This window comes from Pistacia vera, unplaced genomic scaffold (assembly GCF_008641045.1).
Source record: "Pistacia vera cultivar Batoury unplaced genomic scaffold, PisVer_v2 Contig845, whole genome shotgun sequence".
NCBI classification, from domain to species: Eukaryota; Viridiplantae; Streptophyta; class Magnoliopsida; order Sapindales; family Anacardiaceae; genus Pistacia; species Pistacia vera.
In genome coordinates, this window is record NW_022196718.1 from 212,754 (window position 1) to 232,815 (window position 20,062).

At 34.1% G+C, this 20,062-nt stretch overlaps 2 protein-coding genes across 5 annotated transcripts; both read right to left on the reverse strand.

Moving 5' to 3' along the window:
• Nucleotides 1-3,458: 3,458 nt before the first annotated feature.
• On the reverse strand, nt 3,459-4,694 carry LOC116118450 (geranylgeranyl pyrophosphate synthase, chloroplastic-like). The gene has a single exon (XM_031404442.1). It carries the CDS (start codon nt 4,692-4,694, stop codon nt 3,603-3,605), a length of 1,092 nt encoding a protein of 363 aa, XP_031260302.1. The 3' UTR covers nt 3,459-3,602.
• Nucleotides 4,695-9,258: 4,564 nt separating this feature from the next.
• On the reverse strand, nt 9,259-14,726 carry LOC116118460. 4 transcript variants are annotated; one of them, XM_031404449.1, is made up of 7 exons: nt 14,517-14,726; nt 13,425-13,450; nt 11,047-11,314; nt 10,348-10,566; nt 10,174-10,267; nt 9,918-10,022; nt 9,259-9,802 (listed from the first exon to the last, which is right to left on the reverse strand). In XM_031404449.1, exons 4-7 carry the CDS (start codon nt 10,353-10,355, stop codon nt 9,626-9,628), a joined length of 384 nt encoding a protein of 127 aa, XP_031260309.1. In that variant the 5' UTR covers nt 10,356-10,566; nt 11,047-11,314; nt 13,425-13,450; nt 14,517-14,726; the 3' UTR covers nt 9,259-9,625. The 4 variants fall into 4 exon arrangements, with proteins under 4 accessions (XP_031260309.1, XP_031260310.1, XP_031260311.1 ...); XM_031404450.1 differs by having other exon boundaries at nt 10,348-10,582; XM_031404451.1 differs by lacking the exon at nt 11,047-11,314.
• Between the last annotated feature and the right edge of the window lie 5,336 nt (nt 14,727-20,062).

A 20,062-nucleotide genomic window follows, 5' to 3' on the forward strand; every position in this document is an offset into this window, starting at 1 on the left:
ACAAAATATAGTTGGGCATGAGGGAAGGGGGAATTTCTCTTGCAAAAATTTTTAATTGGCCAATGTATCATTTAACCCCTTTGAGGACACTATCACACCCTAAGACAAGCTCTTGGAAACTTATCTCACTTGTGTGTGATTGAGGAAGTGTTGTTTTGATTGCATTATGTTGACAACTTCCGTATGATTTTTTGTGCCTTTTAAGATTGAAAATTTTGATTGATTAGGATGATTTGCACAGATTGACTATCTTGGCCTTCAAAAATTTATGCGAAGCATTTCATCATTTTTTTTTTTTTAAATTTGTTCAATAAAGTCAGTCTTTTGAAATTTTGATGTCTCTTTGGGATGTTGTGCTTACAACTTGTTTTAAAAGACTTGTTTTCTTTATGTCTGCTCCTTGCGTGCTCACATTTGTTGAATGCTCTCACATTTTGCTAAGTCTGTTTGTTGTGTGCCCACACTATCACGCGGTGAGCACATCTATTTGAGTTGAGTCTTTATTTAAGTGAATCTTGTTTTTAAGGTTTTGATTTTATTGTGCTATCACACCTCTTGTCTACGATAAAACCCTTTTGCGCTGCCCCTGATTTTTTTTTCAACTCTTTGCTCTAATCTTGTTTGTTTCTTCAGTTTTATCATTCAATTTGCTTCATGGATCTTCAGAAGTTATCTCTGTCAGGAAAACAAGCTGAGGAATTCTTCCCACTCGTAGATCAAGTCGCCGTTGAGGTTTGGTTCAAACCTTATGAACAAAGAGAGAGGGGGGGGGGGGGGGGGGGATGTTGAATTAAGGGGGAGTGAAGTTGGAAGTTGGATTGTTATTTTTAAGTTGTTTATTTTTGCTGCAATTTTTGAACTCTCTTTATATGTTTATGTTTTAGCTCATATGAATTGATTGACTTTGTTGAATTAAGGGTGAGTGAAGTTGGAAGTTGGATATGTTATTTTTAAGTTGTTTATTTTTGCTGCAATTTTTGAACTCTCTTTATATGTTTATGTTTTGGCTCATATGAACTGATTGACTTTGATGAACTTTTGCTGAGGGGGAGTTTGTTTTAGCCTAATTACTTGTTGAATTTCTTTGATGTTTTTTGTTTCATATTTGCCTTGATTCATATTGTGTTGGCTAATATTTTTTGTTGTCTTTGTGTTTATTTCTTGTCTCGGTTTATTTGATTGGCTGTTTTTATGAGACAAGTTTATATTGATCTTATGATCAATTTGTTTCTTTGTTCATAAGTTTGACAAATGGGGAGATTGTTGAATATTTTTGTCAAACTTATGTTGTATGTGCACACAGATGTTATGTGTGTGCACACTGAAGTCAGACATATACATGTTGCATTTCATTTCGCATTTTACGTCGTATGTGCGCACACTCTTCTTTTGTGCTAACATCACATGTCTGACTCACTTTGCACAAGTTACATTTTTATCTTTGTCAACTGAGATATTTTTTATCCATCTGTTGTGCTGTCATTTGGACCACCTACAGGTGTCCCAATATCCTTTTGTGGTCCAGGGAAATAAGTTTTTTCTTGTTTTGGTTGTGGTCCCAAAAGATAAATGGAATCTTTTCTATTTTTGGACCATCATATGTCAGTCTTGTTTGCTGAATTGGCAAGAATTGGGGAGCACAAAATTGGCCTTTATGATTCTTGCTCATTTGTAAAGCCAACCTTTGACATTGTATTTGTTTGTACTCTGATTCTTTTTGCACATGTGACGTCTTTCTTATATTATCTTGCCCATCAAGTTTTATCTCTTTCATGGTTTTTGTGTGAGTTTTCTCTTTATAGGTGTCCACCTCTCCTCTTGTGGTCTTGCAAAGTTTGTGAGCTTTTGTTTGTGGTCCCAACAAAAGATGAAAGAGATTGTTCGCCACTTGTCTTAAAGAGATTGGTCAAGCAAGGATTATTTAAACACATCTTCTTCCTCCTTGCATCTTCGAACTTGGACTTTATTTTTGTTTGTGCTCTGAAATTTTCAGAGAGTTTATTCCTTGACAGGTTCCATGTATGGTTTAATGCTTAAATCATTTTGTTCATCTTTGTTTATTGTTTGTTGTTGTTAGAACTTGGTTCTTACGCTAAGAACTTGAAAGGAGTTCAAGCCATGGAAGTTGGAGGTGTTCTTTGGCGAGTGAAGCTTGGGTGGAGCTCAAGTGTTTTCTGGGAGTGTTCCTAGTGTGGAGTGATCCTAGAAGCGACAAAACATTAGAGATTCAGAGGGTAGTGTTTAGTGTAACGTAGAACATGGAGTTCTCTTTGTTGTAGCTAAAATCAACTCTGAATGATATCTTGTAATGTTTGTTGTTATAGTAGATAAGCTTCGATCTGAACGAGGTCCCATGGATGTAGGCTAAGAGTGGTTTTAGCCGAACCATGTATATGATTGTGTGTTTTATCTTTACCGCTTGCAGTTGTTGATTCATGTTTAACTTGGTAGTCATTAATAAACTTGATAAAATCTTCCGATACACTTTAAAAATTGGTAACTTAACACCAAAGTGAGTTGACCAACTCTAACAACCCCAAATACGATTTTGTTGAAGTGGTAAGCTCTGGATTTAGTGTCAATACAAAAGATATTAAGAGTCATATCGAATCCAAGCACACCAATTGTCTATATAGTTACTAAAATATAATTAATTGATTAAAATTATGTAAATAATGAATTCTTGCATTGGTTAATTATAAGAATAATATGATGCAGAAAAGATTAAATTAAATCAAACTTAGATATAATTACAAAAAAATATAGTTAAAATTATAATTATAGCGTTCTAGCGGAGAGCAGATGCCATTGCAATCGTAATGTGCTTTGCATGTGATACAATCAAACAATAATTTTTGTTTTTAGATCCACAGATCTGTATCTAATGACAAATACTCGTTAAAAAAAGCTTAATATACGTAGAGTAGTGATGTACTTATTTTATTTATTATCCTACTGTCAAACACAGCAATCTGACTTCTTCATGCGAAAATCGAATAAGAAGCACTACTTGCCTTTCCAATGATCTTCTTTTATTATTACTATTTGTTGTTATTCTACTTTAACATTTTATTTACATACTAAATTTAGTGCTCTATGCATTTAATAGTTATATATATATAATATATTTTTTAATAAAGGTTATTCTTATGATATTGGATCATCACATGCATCTTGATCTTAGTTCTTGTATTATTTGAGCGCTATATATATTATTCTTAAGGTCATTTAAAAAATTTAATGTTTTTTTTTTTCCCTTGAGTTACAATATTGTTGTAACTTGTAACTTGAAATTTGTAAATTCAATTTATAGATAAACTTGAACTTTAAAAATAAATCTCATGGATATTTTTCATTTAAACCGCAGTTTCAAGTATCAATTTGAAACTTAAAGTTTAAAGTAAACTTTAAGGTAGTCAGACAATATATAAATAATGTATATGCTTTCAAACGCCAGACCAATTTTATTGTTTGTGTTACTTCAGGTTCAGGAGCCAGAGTTCAAACTCTAATCAGACAAACGATGACATGTATACAAATTTTAATTTGTCATCATACAAATCAAATAAGAAGAGAACAACATGAAATACAACTTTTACTTATTAATTTTGTCGACTAGCAATATAGTTAGCTAAATGGTACAATGGGGCAGCCCTGGCATCTTCAAAATAGGCAAGCTCTTCAATGGCTTGAGCCACCAGTTCAGTGGCAAGTTTCTTAGCATTGTCGATGCCCATCAACTTCGGATATGTAGCCTTATCGCTCACCAAATCCTTCCCAGCCGTCTTCCCCAATTCAGCAGACGACTTCGTAACATCCAATATATCATCCACAACTTGAAATAGCAACCCTATACACCTTGCATAGTTTCTAACTCTTTCTATATCAATCATGTTTCCTCCTCCCATTATTGCTCCGCAAACCACCGATGCCTCCAAAAGCTTTGCAGTTTTGTGCACATGAATGTATTCCAATTCGGCCAAACTCACATTTTTCCCTTCACTGTCAATGTCCACAATTTGCCCTGCCACAAGCCCTTTTGAGCCAACGGCTGAACCTAGTTCGGCAATGGCTTGAACCACGCGGTCAGGTGAAACATTGAACGTCTTGGCCGCTACATGTTCAAAGGCAAGGGTGAGGAGAGCATCACCAGCAAGAATTGCGGTATCTTCACCAAAAACTATGTGATTTGTCGGCTTTCCTCGTCGAAGATCATCATTGTCCATGCACGGGAGATCATCGTGAATTAACGACATCGTATGAATCATCTCTAGCGCACAAGCGATTGGCATAGCTGAGGATTCATCTCCTCCCACTAATTCACATGAGGCAATGCATAAAACTGGGCGGACACGCTTGCCGCCGGCGAGAAGAGAGTATCTCATAGCTTCATGTACTTTTACCGGAAGTTGCAAGGGCACTGCCTCATCGAGTGCTCTGTTAACTTGTTTTGCCTTCATGGTCATGTATTCTTCAAACTGGAATATGGGTAAAGGCATGTCTATCGACTTGGAGTTTGATTCTTCAGATGTGAATGGCTGCACCAAAGCTGATTTTGTAGCATGGACTGGGGCTTGGGTATTCCTAGGAAAAAATTTCAAGTGCCCAGATGGGATTTTAACGAGATTTTTGAAATCGTTAATGGGATTCTTCAGGAGGATCGGTGAATTGCTATGACTTGCAGAGAATGCCATTGGAACTGGGTCTGAATAGAAGCTAGCTTTATCATTGTACTTATATGTAGAACAGTAGAAGATGATGAATTAAATATAAATGATATTGCGTTTATGCCAAAACTAATCTATTGCTGTAAGTGATAAGTATTCCTTCTTGCAGAAATTGGACTCTAGTTTATCGTGTTGGCGTTTGATTCTGTTATAATATAAAATGGCATCTACTTTAATTTTAAGTTTGTCGTTTCAATTTTGGGTATAATAGGCACGTAGTCACATAGTAGTTTGTGGGTTAAATTGAACCTACCGAATATTTTAAAAATTTTTAAAAAGTATTAATAATTTATAAATTTTATAATTTTAATCTCACGTTTAGGGTTTAGGGTTTAAAGTTTAGGGTGTTGACCCAACAAAATAAATTATTAATTAATATTTTTTAAACTTTTCTCTTTTCTTTATTTCATCTCTTTTGCTCTCATATTATATTTTTCTTTTGGTTGGATACTCAAGAAAGGGTACTCTTTTGAATTACAAGGTAAGATGATACTAATTTTATTTTTATTTTTTTACTTAAAATTAATTATTTTTTTTTTTAGCTTTCTTAATTGATGAAAGATCATGAGTTATAAGTTTTTGTTGAGTTTAATAAATAAGTTTGAAAAAATTCCTAGATTTTGATGTGTGTTTTGATTTAATCTTGTTTATGTTAAGATATAGGTTAATTAATGGCTATTTTAAGTTGGGTTTGATAAATTGTGGTTAGTTATTGAGTTAATTTTGAATATGGTTTAAAAAATTGATGAAACCCTAAGTTGTAGAGATTTGGGAATTTGGTTTAATTTCGATATATTTTTTAGTTGCTTGATATTTAGAGTTAAATTTGATGAGTTTATGAGTTGAATTTTATTGGATTAGTAGAAATTATTTGAAAAACCTAAGTTATGAGTTGAATTTTGATAAATTTGTGTTGTTTTTTAATTGTAATTGCAAATAAATTATATTTCTAATAATAAAAATTATTTTATTTTTTTTAGTTGTAGACAAGTTTTTTATCAAAAGAAAGTTTTCTAGTGAGGAACCATAAATTGAACAAAATATAAGGCGTCACGATAATGTTCACAATAAGCCTATGGAATCTAATTCAAGACAAACATATGATAAGCTTAACTTGGGTAGTCTTCCTGCAGATCTTGGATTGAGGATTAAAATTTTAAAATATCATCCTAATAATAGAGACAAAGTGAGAAAGACATATTTATAAAAAGGACCTTGCCAACCACACAATCATAATTTTAAAAAGCGAACAATTGAGAATTTAATGCGTCGTTTTAATCCCATTTGGTTTAGAGAATATGCAAATTGATTGAAGTATAGTGTAGAAAAGGAGGGTGTTTTATTTTTGTTGTTATCTTTTTAGACATGAAATTAACATTGATATTACCTGTTGCAACTACAAGTGTTGAAAAAGTATTTTCTGCGATGAAGATTATGAAAAATCGACTACAGAATCGAACGAGAGATCAATTGTTAAATGATTATCTTATTACATATATTGAGAGAGAGATATTTGATGGAATTTTCAATGAAGCAATTATGCAACGTTTTCAGAATATGAAAAATCTTCGAGGACAATTGTAAAATTGATAATTTGGTATATATAACTTTTAAAAATACATTTTTTATGCTTATTATTTCAGTATATATTTTATTGTAAATTTATCAATTTTGATGTTTTAAACTCACCGACTCATAATCCTGGCTACATCCTTGGGTATAATAGTTTTGCTGTCATTATCTACTTACTATGTTTAAACCTCGATGATTATTATGTTGCGTCCCATGAATAGGTCAAATATTGTGTTATTAATTAAGAAATCACGAGTTACCATTAAGCTACAGTTCTCCAAGCAAAATCAGCTACCTACTTTATGCAACATACAAATTGATAAGCCACAGTTTTCCAAGGAGCAGCAGCTACGTATTTTATATATATACACAGACTTTCATACATCTCACATGAATTTATAGAAATTTAAAAATCGGATAAGTCGAATATTGTCGAGTGTTGGTACGTGATTCTCCGCCAGAAGCAGACGAAATCTCCAAGTCTGTAACGATGGTTGCGGACTTTGCCAAGCAGCCAACCCAGCTGTACTTCAAAATAAAGAGAAGTTTCGTAACAATATGCAATTAATATTTGAAAATTGACATATTGATTGACACTTATCATTTAATAATGTATTAATAATACATCAAAATTCAATATCAAATTTTAATTAATGACGTAATTAGTAGGGGAGTTCAAAATGGGTACCCGAACTGGTTAGGGGTTTGACTAAAACGAACTAAAAATTCGGTTCAAGCTATAAGTCAAACCGAATCCAAACTGGTTTGTGGTTGAAGCGGTTTTTTAACCAAATTTTTAGCTTTATGCTTCATTCCAAAATTTCAAAGAATTGACTTCTACACTTCCTCAATTTTTAATTTAAGTAGATAAGATATACGGAAATGATAAAGCCATCGAAGGTTGTGCACCGATTTTATGCACCAAATGATATAGCAAAATCCTGACCGTCTATTAATATTCAGTTGAAATTAATCAATAGTCAGAATTTTGCCACGTCATTCTGTGCATGAATTCGGTGCACTACTTCGGTAACTGTAGCATTACTATAAGATATATTATAAACCAAATAAAATATGTTTTACATTGCAGCTAGTACAATTCAATGTAACTTGTGAAAGGAAATAATGTACTAACAAAATATTTTATACTTGAATGAATCTGTGAGGAGCAAAACCTTGAGTAAATATGTTTGAAAACAACAATCAAATTCACAAGAGACATAAACAATTTTATATGGAAAAACCTATTCAATGTGAATAGATTAAAAAACCACAAGATCAAATGATCCACTTAAATCCACTATGATAAAAAGTGTTTACAACAGCCACAATCCACCAATAATATTCTACACAAATTTAGAGCTTTATCACAACTCTAACAAAGTGAAATACACAAAAGAGTTACGAAAAGATAAAGTAAAATCACCAGCAAAACACCCAAATGCAGGTTGTATCACTCCAAACTCAGCCGTTAAAATCGAAAACCAACCATCTAGATTGAATAGCCAAACATCTTTTACATTATGACCACAAATCAGGTTGATCAGACTAGAGATGACCTTCCGATCGTCAGGCTGAAGAAGGGCAGACAAACTGAAATTCTATAACTCAAACTCTTTGATTTGACTGTCTTTCTAGAGGCAAAACTCCACAAAAATGATGGCTATCACGAAACTAACCGTTGGATGTGAAGATCTTGCCGTCAACAACAACGCTCTGAAATTTTATCAAAAACGGAGGAAGATTCACCGTTGGATCATCGCCAAAAAAACCTAGTGTGGTTGCCTCTCTCTCACTTCTGTAGATTTTTAATTCTGTGAACAATACCCTGGTTTTTTCACACTGTTCACCCGCCCAAAAAATACCAAACTCAAACTGCTTCTTTTTTGTTCATTTTTTCTTTCTCTCTTTTATTTTTAGGATTTTGGGTCATCCTCCACATGAGAGAATCCCAAGCCCAACAAGTCTCGCCCTTTCCCGACTATGTGGGGAAATGGACCATACCGACAATAGCTCGACAGACTTCAAGCTTCTCCCTTGTTAAAGTCTTTGTCAACATATTCGGGTCATTGTCATCTGTATGGATCTTCTCAAATTCAAATAGACCATCGTGAAGAGTATCCCTTATTTAATGACACCTTACATCAATATGTTTAGATCTCGAATGGAATGTAGAATTCTTAACAAGATGAATAACACTTTGGTTGTCACAAAACAAAACATATGGTTGTTATTTAAAACCAAGCCCTCTCATGAACTTCTTCATCCATCAATACAAGAAATTTAAAAAAGTTGACGAAAATTTTTGTCACAGAAAAAAAAAAAAATTCGTCCTAAAAAGTAATGCAGGACGACAGATCAATTCGTCCTCAAAGCTGCATTACCAAAGGGTAATGCCCACGAAAAAACAAATTGTCCCCAAAGCCACGTCATTGGGGATGAGATATGGTTTCTTCATTAAAGATTATTTATTTTTGATGAAATTTTTTGTTCACAAAAGAATAACTATTCGTCCCCAAAAAAAAAAAAAAAATTGTGGATGAAAAATTTCGTCCCTACTTGGGTTGATAATTGGGGACAAATGTTTTCGTCCTTGTCTGTGTGGTGAATTGGGGACGAAAATTTTCATCCCTGATTGTGCCAAGATTTGGGGATAAAATATTTCATCACTTCTTTTATGATGAATTATGATGAAAATTTGTTCTTGATTGAAAATTAACAAATGTATTGATTCTCAAAGTCAAAAAATTCATATGAAACATCTTTTTAACTAAGTAAAAAATATTAATTAATGTCAAATTGATACTCTTACAAATCAACAAATAACCAAGTAATAACAAAATATTATATATCTGTACATGTATCATAAACACATCCAATTCTAACTGACATATAAACAAAAAGAATAGAATGTATCAGCCATTAGTGTAAAATAACTACACTTTCTTTGTTAGTTGGATGTCAAAATATATACTTTTTTCTTCACTACTTGGACGTCAGAAAAGGTACCACTCCTATAGTAGTTGCATGTCAAAAGATGCAAAAAAGCAAATTATTGAAGCTGCTTGACATCTAGGTATATGCATGTCAAACAAGTCTACAACAATCATTATAACAATTACTCAACTATATATTTATCTAAAGTTTGTAAGATAAAGTGAACATAAAACATTAGGGAGACATAAAGAGAAGGTGGATGATTTCTAGAGGCAAGCCACATTTCAAACATCTTTTCTTGTTGTTTTAAGTGTAAGGCTAGTTCGTCTACTTTCTCTTGATATTTGAGATTTCTCTCCTCTGATTCTCTAAATCTATCTTCAGATTCTTTAAGATACAGGTCTCTTAATTTGAAGACTTTGTCCTGCTTTTTTCTTAAGCTTTGGACCATACCCAAGTCCTTTAATATATCCTGATCGAGTTCCAAGCACTTGATCACAAATTTCATCTGCAGTTAATGGTTTGTCATCTAATGAACTCTTTTCCTTCAATTCTATCATTTCATTCTGCATTTTAGGACATTCAATATGAACATCAAATTAGGTTAAACAATGTCAATCATAGTAAGCAAATACAACGTTGTTACCTACAATCAATTTAATACTAATTAATTTCACTTACATATTTTGCCTCAACTTCTAAGGGTATCCAACCCTTTCCTTCTTTGAAATGAGTGAATTTAAAAAGGCTAATTTGATCACATTCCTCCCCATTAAGTTCCTTCTCCTGATTTCATGTACATCCAAATTGGTCACAATACAATTTCAAATTCCAAATAACTGAATTTATATGACTAATCAAATTTGATTTATATATATTTGTACTAAACCAACAAAAACAATCCATGTTAAAAATGAAGGCTATTAAGAGTACGTACAATCTCATTGCGGACCACCAGAGAAGCCATAGACCCTTGGTTGTGTGGCATAGTATGCTTTGTTTGATTCACATCATTTTTTTTCACATTTTGCCTACATTAGACAAAACCGGTAAAATAGTAAATCTCGTAAATTCCTTATTATTGGTCTAATACAACTATAAGATTTTATACCTTGACATTAGGATCAAACCAATATTTGCAAAGAAAATTCCAATTATCTCGAGTCAAACTGTTTTCTTTTGACTTGTTTCTTTGTGTCTCCTCAAGTGTTGTAAACTTCTTAAAATAGTTGTGCAACTTATACCATGCATTCCCATATCGATTCTTCAACAATTGCTCAATCTTCTCTTGTATTGCTTCATCACCTATGTCTTCAAATTCCATGTGGAGCTAAACAAATAATAGGCTACACTTTATTACTATAGGCAATTGTCACAGTTGAAAGAAAGAAAACAAGTATGCATGCTAGCTGCTTGTTGAAATAATAAGAACATATAAAACTCTTTGTATGTAATACCTACTAGGTGACTCTATACAGTGATCAAATAAACCAAATATGTATCTATGTCTCTATTAATGAATAGTACATCTAATAAAGAATGTTCATATAACCTAATCTATTTCTCAAATCATATCAAGTAAAAGAAAATAGAATTATTGTTCCCAATAAAAAATAATAAATAATGAATACACTTCCATCTAAGTTATCTAGTGCAAGCTTGAAATCATGAACCTCCACATCCTTCCATTTAATTGGTACACGTATAAACTTCTGAGAAATTACTCCTAGTTGAATTGACAACTTAGCCTACTAAACTCTATTTACTGGCCTTCCGTTATCCAAATCAACATGCACTTTCAACTTCTTACCAAAGGCTTTGTTCATTTTACTTAGGCCTTTTCCTTGTGTGCTTCACTTTGTTTGAAGTGGAATCTATTGTGATAAAAATGAAATTTATCATTAGTAGTAAAAAGACTTATACTATTAATGAAAACATAGAAGAAGACTAAAATTTTAAGCAATTTAATGAGAGCCCAAACTTGTAGTAGGAAGAGTGACCTCCTCCGAATGAGATAATGTGATAGGAGGAGCAATGGGAGGAGTAGGCTGAAATTGTTCATCTTGCAAATAGACAACCTGAGGAACATCTTCAACTGAATTAAGTGAAACAGTTGTACCGCTAGTTTATGCATGAGAAGGAATAGTTGCAAATTTCCCTATAGCCTTAGAGCGGCATTGTAAAACTAAAACCATCTTCAACGATAAAGTAACTATCATAATAAAAACATATTAATCTATTATAAGATGCAAAATAACATAAACTATATAGACATGTAATCAAAATGTCAAAAATCATTAAGTTACATTACCAAATTCATGTATCAGAATCTGTATCATTATCATCACAACAATTGATTTCTTCTTCATCATTATAATATATAATATGATAAAGTGTCACCTTCATCATCACTATCATAATAAATGAACTCATATTCTTTCAAATTTCTTTTCTTACTTTCTACTATATTGGCTTCCAAAATTTCTGGATTTATATCCCCTCTCAACAATAAATCAATTTCTTCATCCCCATTCGTAGCCACATTCACATTTTCTTCCAACTCATTTTCTTGATAAATTTCATCATTTGAACTAGATAATGCTTCCTCATCTATTTCCTCGGTTTGTAATTATTACTTGCCAATTCTTTCCCAATTTTGTGTCTGGAACATAAAAAATTTGTTTCACTTGACAAGCTAGTACATAAGAATCATTTTCGTACCAAGTGCGATTGACATTAATACTTGTGAGATTTCCATCAATACGTAGACTTGCTTTTCTATTATACATCTCCAAGGTGGTAGGTTATATGGCATGAGAATAACTGGCCATATGCTATAAGAGTTACTCGTATTTTCGAATGGATTGAATCTATCAATTGCTAGGCCAAGATGTATGTTTCGAGAGTCTTGTGCAAACCATGGGAAATCACTATCTAAATCTTTCCATACCTGAGAATCAGCTCAAAATTTCATCATCTACTCTTCCATCTTTATGCCACCTTATTTCTATAGCTATTTTTCTTAACATAGACAACCTTTGAGGCCTCGACTTTAAGGGGAAATATCGCAAAATTTTATGAGGAATTTTCTTGCCTTTCCCATTATCTATTTTCCATCTAGAAGTACCACACTTAGGACAATATTCATGATCCTCATAATCTTTCCAAAATAACGCACAATCATACTTTCATGCGTGTATAGAGATATATCCTAAACCCAAATCACGCAACATGTTTTTTGCTTCGTAATAAGCTTTTGGAAGTTTCTCACCAATTGGTTTCACTTGTTTAAGTAAAGCAAGCAACATCTCAAATGATTTGTTGCTCCATTTGTTGTATACCTTCAAATGAAGCAAATTTACTATGAATGACAATGTTGTGAAATTTGAACAACTTGGATACAACTCTTGCTGAGCTTCCCTCAACAACTTTTCAAAACTCGTATATGAATGCCCTATTGCCTCACTATGAACATTGCCACGAGGACCACTTCCCATACAATGATCTCTTAAATTCTCAAAGTCATTTAACATCTCTTGGATCCCATCATCCTCTCCCTCATTATTAGGCGTTCCATGATAGTCCTCATCATCACAACCATTAGTATGAGAAGGAGAACCAATATCAAAATTAGAGTGCTCGCCATGATAGATCCATCTAGTGTAGTCGGTATCTATCCCTCGAATAAGCGGGTGATCGCAAACAACATTTTGCCTTTGGATGTACAAAATTAGACAATCTGTACATGGACATCTAATTTCACATTCCCCACCTAAGTTGTTCTTCACAAATTTAAAAAATAATTTTACTCCTTCCACATATCTTTTCGACCTTTTTTTTTTCCTTCATCCAAGTCTTATCCATGATTTAATAACTATAAGGTAACAAAAATATAACCACTTACCAAAATAATCACATCAACTAAATTTAACATCAAGTAGCGATCATGCTTTCTGGTATGAACAATAAAACCAAGAAATTCATATCTTATATCTAATAAATTGTACACATTGTGCTAATCTCCTCAATAATTTTTTATGCTGCCCTGCTCCTTTCTCTTGAACAATGTATGTCATGAACATCCTCCTACACTTGCTTCAGAGTTCTAACAGTAATTTTTAACAAAAATGAGAATGTAAAATTTACAAATTCAGATATATAAATTCAATAGTAAAAATTATACATTACCTAGCAGCTACAAATTCTTCAAAATCCTGTAAAAAAATAACACATATAAATGAATTACCTAAGTTTTGAACAATAAAAATAAAACCACTTCGTTAAACAAGAACTTAATAAACAAAGAAAAACCCAAGAACCATGAAAAAAACTCAGAATCCCCTAGAAAAATTAGAGAAAAGAAAATAAGAAGTTGAATTCAATATTTCCGTAAACAATCAATTAAAGACGAAAGCAAATCCCACGAAATCAGTTTGGCTAAAATAAGAACCCTGGAAAATAAGCAACTAAATAAAAAACTTGATTCAATTGTAGAGGTGAAGCAAAGAGTGAAATGAAGAGAAACAGGAAAACGACGGCCTGTTTAGAGCATGTCGGGATCCTCAAAGGTGGCCACCACCATTCAAACTATCAATTATTACCATTATCATCACTACCACCACTGCCACAAGCTTTAATGCTGGCAGCTCTACAAACATACCACCAGTGTCCTCACCATAACTAATTCCATCATGACTGTTACCATCCCCACCATCACTATCAATGTAGCCATCAGAGCTACCAGCCTACCACCACTATGAGTGTCATTCTCACTAGCATCACTCTACAATTACTAACAATGCCACCCAAAGTTTCCCCAGCACGACAATTTATGTCATGACAATGGCCATCATAACAGTTGTAGTTTCCATTTTCATTACTCTCATTTCACACATATTTGAATCTAACATATTACAATTTCAGTACAAAATTAGAAAGAGAAGTAATTGCATTTCAAGAAAGAGAAGTAATTGCATTTCAAGAACAAAGCGAGCAAGGAATTTTAAATTTCCTGGACTGTAAATTCTTGGATTTGTAATTTCTAAAACCTCCAAATCCTAAAGCAATTTGATACAAAATGCAAGGACCTATAGCACCCTAATTCCCATGAATGCTGCTCTGAACTAGAAGATCGTAGCTTCCACATAATTATGTATGATGGGAACTAAAATTTAAAAGGCGAGAAGGGTACAATATGGCCTATGAACTTCAAAATCCATCCAATCAACTTAATTTATGAAACACAACACAATTATTTATGGAGAAAAAGATATATCTTACCAGCAAGTCATGTGATAGCAACCTTCAGTGAGCTCAATCATCCTACGACATTGCTGGCAACGCCACGCCTTCCTGCCATTTTCAGCCAATCCTCATTCGCTACCTGCACTTAATTTTCAATTTTTTATCTTGGGTTTCAATCAATTCAATTTTTTATCTTGGGTTTCAATCAATTTCAGAGCAGGAGGTCGAGATTCATTAGCAAGCAAGTCTGGGTTTTGTTTCAAATGAAATAGAAAAAGAATTGGGGCTCCGTTTGGTTCAAAATTTAGGGGTTTTGCGAAAAGTTTTTTGAAAAAAGTTAAAAAAAAGTTGAATTGGGTGGGTATTACGATGTAGAATTTATAAATTAATAAAATATCCTATATATTTATTTTTTTACAAAGTACCCCCTATAATAAAACATTAAAAGTTAACAAAAATACCCGTAACCCACCCTCAAACACCCCCAGTCGGCCACCACCACCGGAGGTAGCCGAAGTCACCTTATGGGCGCATGACCGGCTGGATATTGCCGGTCATGCGCCGATATGGCCTTTTCCGGCCAGATCCACGGTGGATCTGGCCGTCAACCGCCAGATCTGGCCGTATTTGCTCTCAACGACGGCCAACAAACGGTCGTCGTTGATGGTCAACGACGACCGTTTGTTGGCCGTCGTGACCGACTGTTACGGCCAAAGATCTGGCCGTCAACGGCTAGATCTTTGGCTTAGTCTGGCGTTTTCCCCTTCCTTCATTCCGCCGGTAGTTGTAGTGCGCCATCCTACCAGATTCCGGCCATTTTCCGGTGGTGGTGGCCGGAATCTAGTAAATGTGGATTATTGGGTGTTTTTGTAATTTTAAAAAAAATATTTAGGGGTATTTAATTAAATTATCAAATTTAAGGGGTTTAAAAAAAGTTGAATAATATTGGGAGTAGTATTCCCAAAATCTAAGTTTTGGGTATTTTACTGTTTAACTTTTTGGGATACTAAAAGTAGTATTCCCAAAACTGAAACAAACGCAGCTGGGTGTTTTTACATTTACCTAGAACTAATGAATTTCCTCTCTAATTAGTTTTTTAAATTTCATCCCTAAAAATGTATTTTCATAATCGAGGACAAAATCATATTTCATTCGTAATAAGTTTTCCAAATTTGTACATTAGAGAACAAAAAATTTCATCCAGAAAAAAAAGTTTTTTAGCTATAATTTTTTGTCAAAAAATATAAATTTTGTCCCTAATGATTTCCCTCCTTATTATTAATCCTTCCCTCCATATGACCGATGAAATCAATTGTTGGTGCAGGTTGGAAATTGAATGCTAAGCATTTTTGATGAAATTACAATTTCGTCCCCTAAAATGACCATTCTGGGACGAAACTGAATTTGTCCCTAAATATTTCGTCCCTAAATTAAAAATTTGTTGTAGTGATAGCAACTCTTTGCAAACTTCTATTAGAAAGTTCAACACACTTTTGCAATCTCGATTGCCAAGAAACAGTTTCACCAACAAAAGTAATTAGATAACCAAAAGTAGACTTATGAGTATCCATGTCTCCGACCATGTCAGCATCTGTGGTGTCACGCCCCCTCCCGAGTATCCCTATCCCACCATCCGGGCGCTCTAGGAGACTCAAGATCCCGAAAGGAAGGTGAATACTCTTTTAAAAAAAACATTCATAAAAACAATTTCGTCTATAGACGAAAGTGAAAAGTAGTGCTTTGCATGTTTAAGGTTTAGAAGGTGGAAATACACAATTAATTATTCTAAAAACAGGAACTGAAATCCAGTTACAAAAGAAACATAGTATCAGAGTCCACTAAAGTTTGTAAAAGATGCAAATCATCATGCGTCAAGGCCAACCTAGAGCGTAGAGTATGCTCCACACGAACCCGATCTACGATCCTGGGGGAGGAAACATAAAACAGTGAGCTAGGAGAAGCCCAGTGAGCGGATAATATAATTTATACGAAAATAATTTTAACTTTGAAAACATGTATGAATAATTGTATGCCACACAACACTAGTGCACTTGCATGTATAAGGCAACAACAGTATATATATATATATATATATATATATATATAATATATATATAATATATATATATATATATATATATATTATATATATATATATAATATATATAATATATTATATATATATTCTATCGGATGCCATGAAATCACACACCACTATCATATAAAATAAATCAATTATCACCACCCTACTAGCCCTCAGGGGCCAGATCATAACTATCTGAACCAGTCCCTAACTCAAACATGAAGCTACACCACCCACAGTCTACCCTCAAGTGCACCATCCGCAGTCTACCCTCGGGATGGTACGAACATCATTGGATAACCATGCTCAACCCACAGTCTACCCTCGGGGTGTCATGATATGGTATCAAATATAATCTCGCCCACAATCTACCCTCGGGGCGTCCAAAATCCCACACCGCCAATAACCGCTTGGTGTAATCCCGCCTGGAGCTGTCAGGCGTCCGTCTGTTCTAGTAGGATATACCATGGTTCGGTAGGACGGACCATCTCATGCGCGCATGAGGATAAATATCAAATACTAGCTGATGTCTAGAGGGGACGGTTACGGTTTCCAATCCGGGAGTCAAACTAATAATATCATGCATAATGACATAACATTCAAAAATCACATCTAGGGGTGAAATTGAAAATTTCCAAACATGTTTTAAAACTGACAGTTTAACCCAGATTAAAAATTATTTCAACATCACATTACCATAGCATATGTCCGACACTAATCGTAAGATTATACCAAACTTCATCAAACATTTAAAGTAAAATCACAAGTTAACATGCAAGCATGGATTTAAGGATTTGGAAGAAGATTTGGTTTAATCCACTCACCAAATCAAGCTACAATTTCAATGGGGCATTCAAGCAAATATATGTTGATCCAGTAATATTTTCAAGTCATTTCAGAATCAATAACTATTTAAAACACAATTTTTCTTTCAACTCATTTAAATCTGCCAACTGTTTCCAGAATTGAGGTTACTACTTGTAAAATTCATAACAATTCAGATCTTAATCTAAACCTCATGAAACTCTCCAGAATTAAACTAGACACATATAGAGTTCACCAGAATTTAAAATCACTCAATTTGGATAAGTATAGATGCATATTTCAGTTCTGAAAAATGCATGCTCTACAGAAAACATGAAATTCCAAATTTCATAGCAGAATTCAAAATTCATTAAAAAGAATCCCATACTTCGAATTTTGGTGAAATCAATTTTCAACCAATCTCTAATAAGTCTAAAACAAAATATCTGAAATTTAGCTTCATTTACAAACCCGAAACATATATAAAATTTTCAGAAGTTTAGGCTGTCGAATTTCACAGCATAACTTTTTATAACCAAAAACATACTTTAATAACTCTTGGTTCTTAGGATCAACATATATGCTCTATCCGTATAAAACTATTGCATTAAATCTCCAATTTCAGTTAACCACAATAGTCAACCACCATATCCAACATACAACTTCCCATAATTTCTTTTCTATCCACAAACATTATGTATATGCATAAAATGCACACATGCATGCCAAGTTCAGCATTTCTAATTCTCCCATTTTATACCTTTCTCCATCTACTCTTCAAATCAACAACATCCCAACTCATCTCTAGGGTACAAACAATACTCCAAATAATCAACTTACACATAACTTTAAATGCGTGAAACAATAAACATCAGTACCATCAACTTGAAAAATGCAAACTTTAGAAAGGATTCAATGCATTTTCCACTCACAAAAATTCCAGATTTCTCAAGACATGGTGCTAGAATCGAAACTGGACATGCAGCACTTTAAAGTCATCGCCAGCACATCAAGGCAGATTTAACAAGATATCACACCAAAATTTGGATCAAACACTATAATAGAAATCAACACTTTACATGCAAACAGGAATGAGTTTTTAAAACACTTTTGTGGTTAATCCACTCAACAAAAATTTAGCTCACCGACCAAATACCCAGCTACCCCAAGCATCATCCTTCTCTTCACCTCACTTTCTCTCCCTCATTTATCTTTTCTTTCCCTTCCTCCTTCGGCTGAACGTTCTCTCTCTCTTCTTCCTTCTTTTCTCTCTTCTTTTCTCCCTTCTCTCTCTTCCTTTCTCTCTTTCTTTTCTTTTTCTCGGCTATCTCTCTTTTTCCACTCCACCATTCCTCATCTCAAATTAATAAAATTCACAACCATCATGGCAAAACAATGTGCCAAAACCGTGGCTAATTCTCCTAAAGCCTTTAATCCATCTTGCAATGGCTAATTATGCATGCATCCCTTAGTCTTTGATTCTACATCTTGCACCCCAAAATCCTTTAAATAAAGTTAGTTTATATCAGATCTCACCCCTGGAGAATTATGCATGTACCCTTGCATGACACAATATTAAAGGACCCTTCATCTTAATCAATTTCATAAGTTTTAAAAGATTTTCACACTTCCAATTTCGCACAAGTACTCTTGCAAAACTACCTAATAACCCACCATGCCTTATTTCTACTAAAACATCTCTAAAAGTTTCAATCTTACATATTAACCCCTAGATTCACATAATAAATTATAAAACCCACAAGAAAATACGAGTATCAATCTTCCCCCTTAAGGAATTCGTCCTCGAAATTTGTTTTTTTTTTTTTTTACGCCTGGTTAAAAAAACTCGGGATATTGTCTCGCATATCTTCTTCTGCTGCTCCTAAGTTGCTTCCTCTCTTGCTAATGTATTTACTCCATTTAACCTTTATCCAAGGGATGGTCCTGGTGCGCAACTCTTGCCGCTTCCAATCAAATCCGCTCTGGACGCTCCTCTAAGTCAAGTCACCCCACTGGATCAATTGTTGCTGAACACATGGGATGGGTCAGGTATATATTGTGCAAAGCATAGAGACATGGAATACATCATGGATCCTGGATAACTCCGGTGGCACGCCAACTGATACGCTACAGCTCCAATCCTCTCCAGAATCTCATATGGACCAATTACCTCGCTTAACTTGCCCCGTTCCCGAATCTTAAGGAACCCTTCCATGGTGAAACTCGTAAAAATACCATGTCCCCAACTTGAAATTCAAATCTCTCCTACGCTTATCACATAGCTTTTCTGTCGATCCTGGGCTGCCTTTAACTTTTCCTTGATAAATTTGATTGAATTGTTGTGGTTTGGACTATTTCTGGCCCTGCTAATTTCCTTTCACCTGCCTCGCTCCAGCATATCGGAGTTCTCACTTCCTGCCATATAGAGCCTCGTATGGCGGCATTCCAATGCTGGCTTGGTAACTATTATTATAAGCAAACTCTGCCAAGGGTAAAAACGAATCCCAACTCTTTTTAAACTGCTACCTGGCCCTTAACATATCTTCTGTCTGAATAGTCCTCTTAGATTGTCCGTCAGTTTGAGGATGGAAGGCCGTACTAAAACTTAATCTTGTTCCCAAAGCATTTTGTAAGCTAGGCCAAAATCGGGATGTAAACCTTGGATCTCTGTCTGTACTATAGATACTGGGGCACA

Excerpts from the sequence above, each read along its gene's own strand:
- LOC116118450 (XM_031404442.1), bottom strand. The coding sequence starts at position 4,694 with ATGGCATTCTCTGCAAGTCATAGCAATTCACCGATCCTCCTGAAGAAT.
- LOC116118460 (XM_031404451.1), bottom strand. Across the intron at positions 10,023-10,173 it reads TGGTGGTCCGCAATGAGATT|GAGAAGGAACTTAATGGGGA; the intron begins GTACGTACTCTT and ends ACATGAAATCAG. Across the intron at positions 9,803-9,917 it reads TAGAAGTTGAGGCAAAATAT|AATGAAATGATAGAATTGAA; the intron begins GTAAGTGAAATT and ends CCTAAAATGCAG.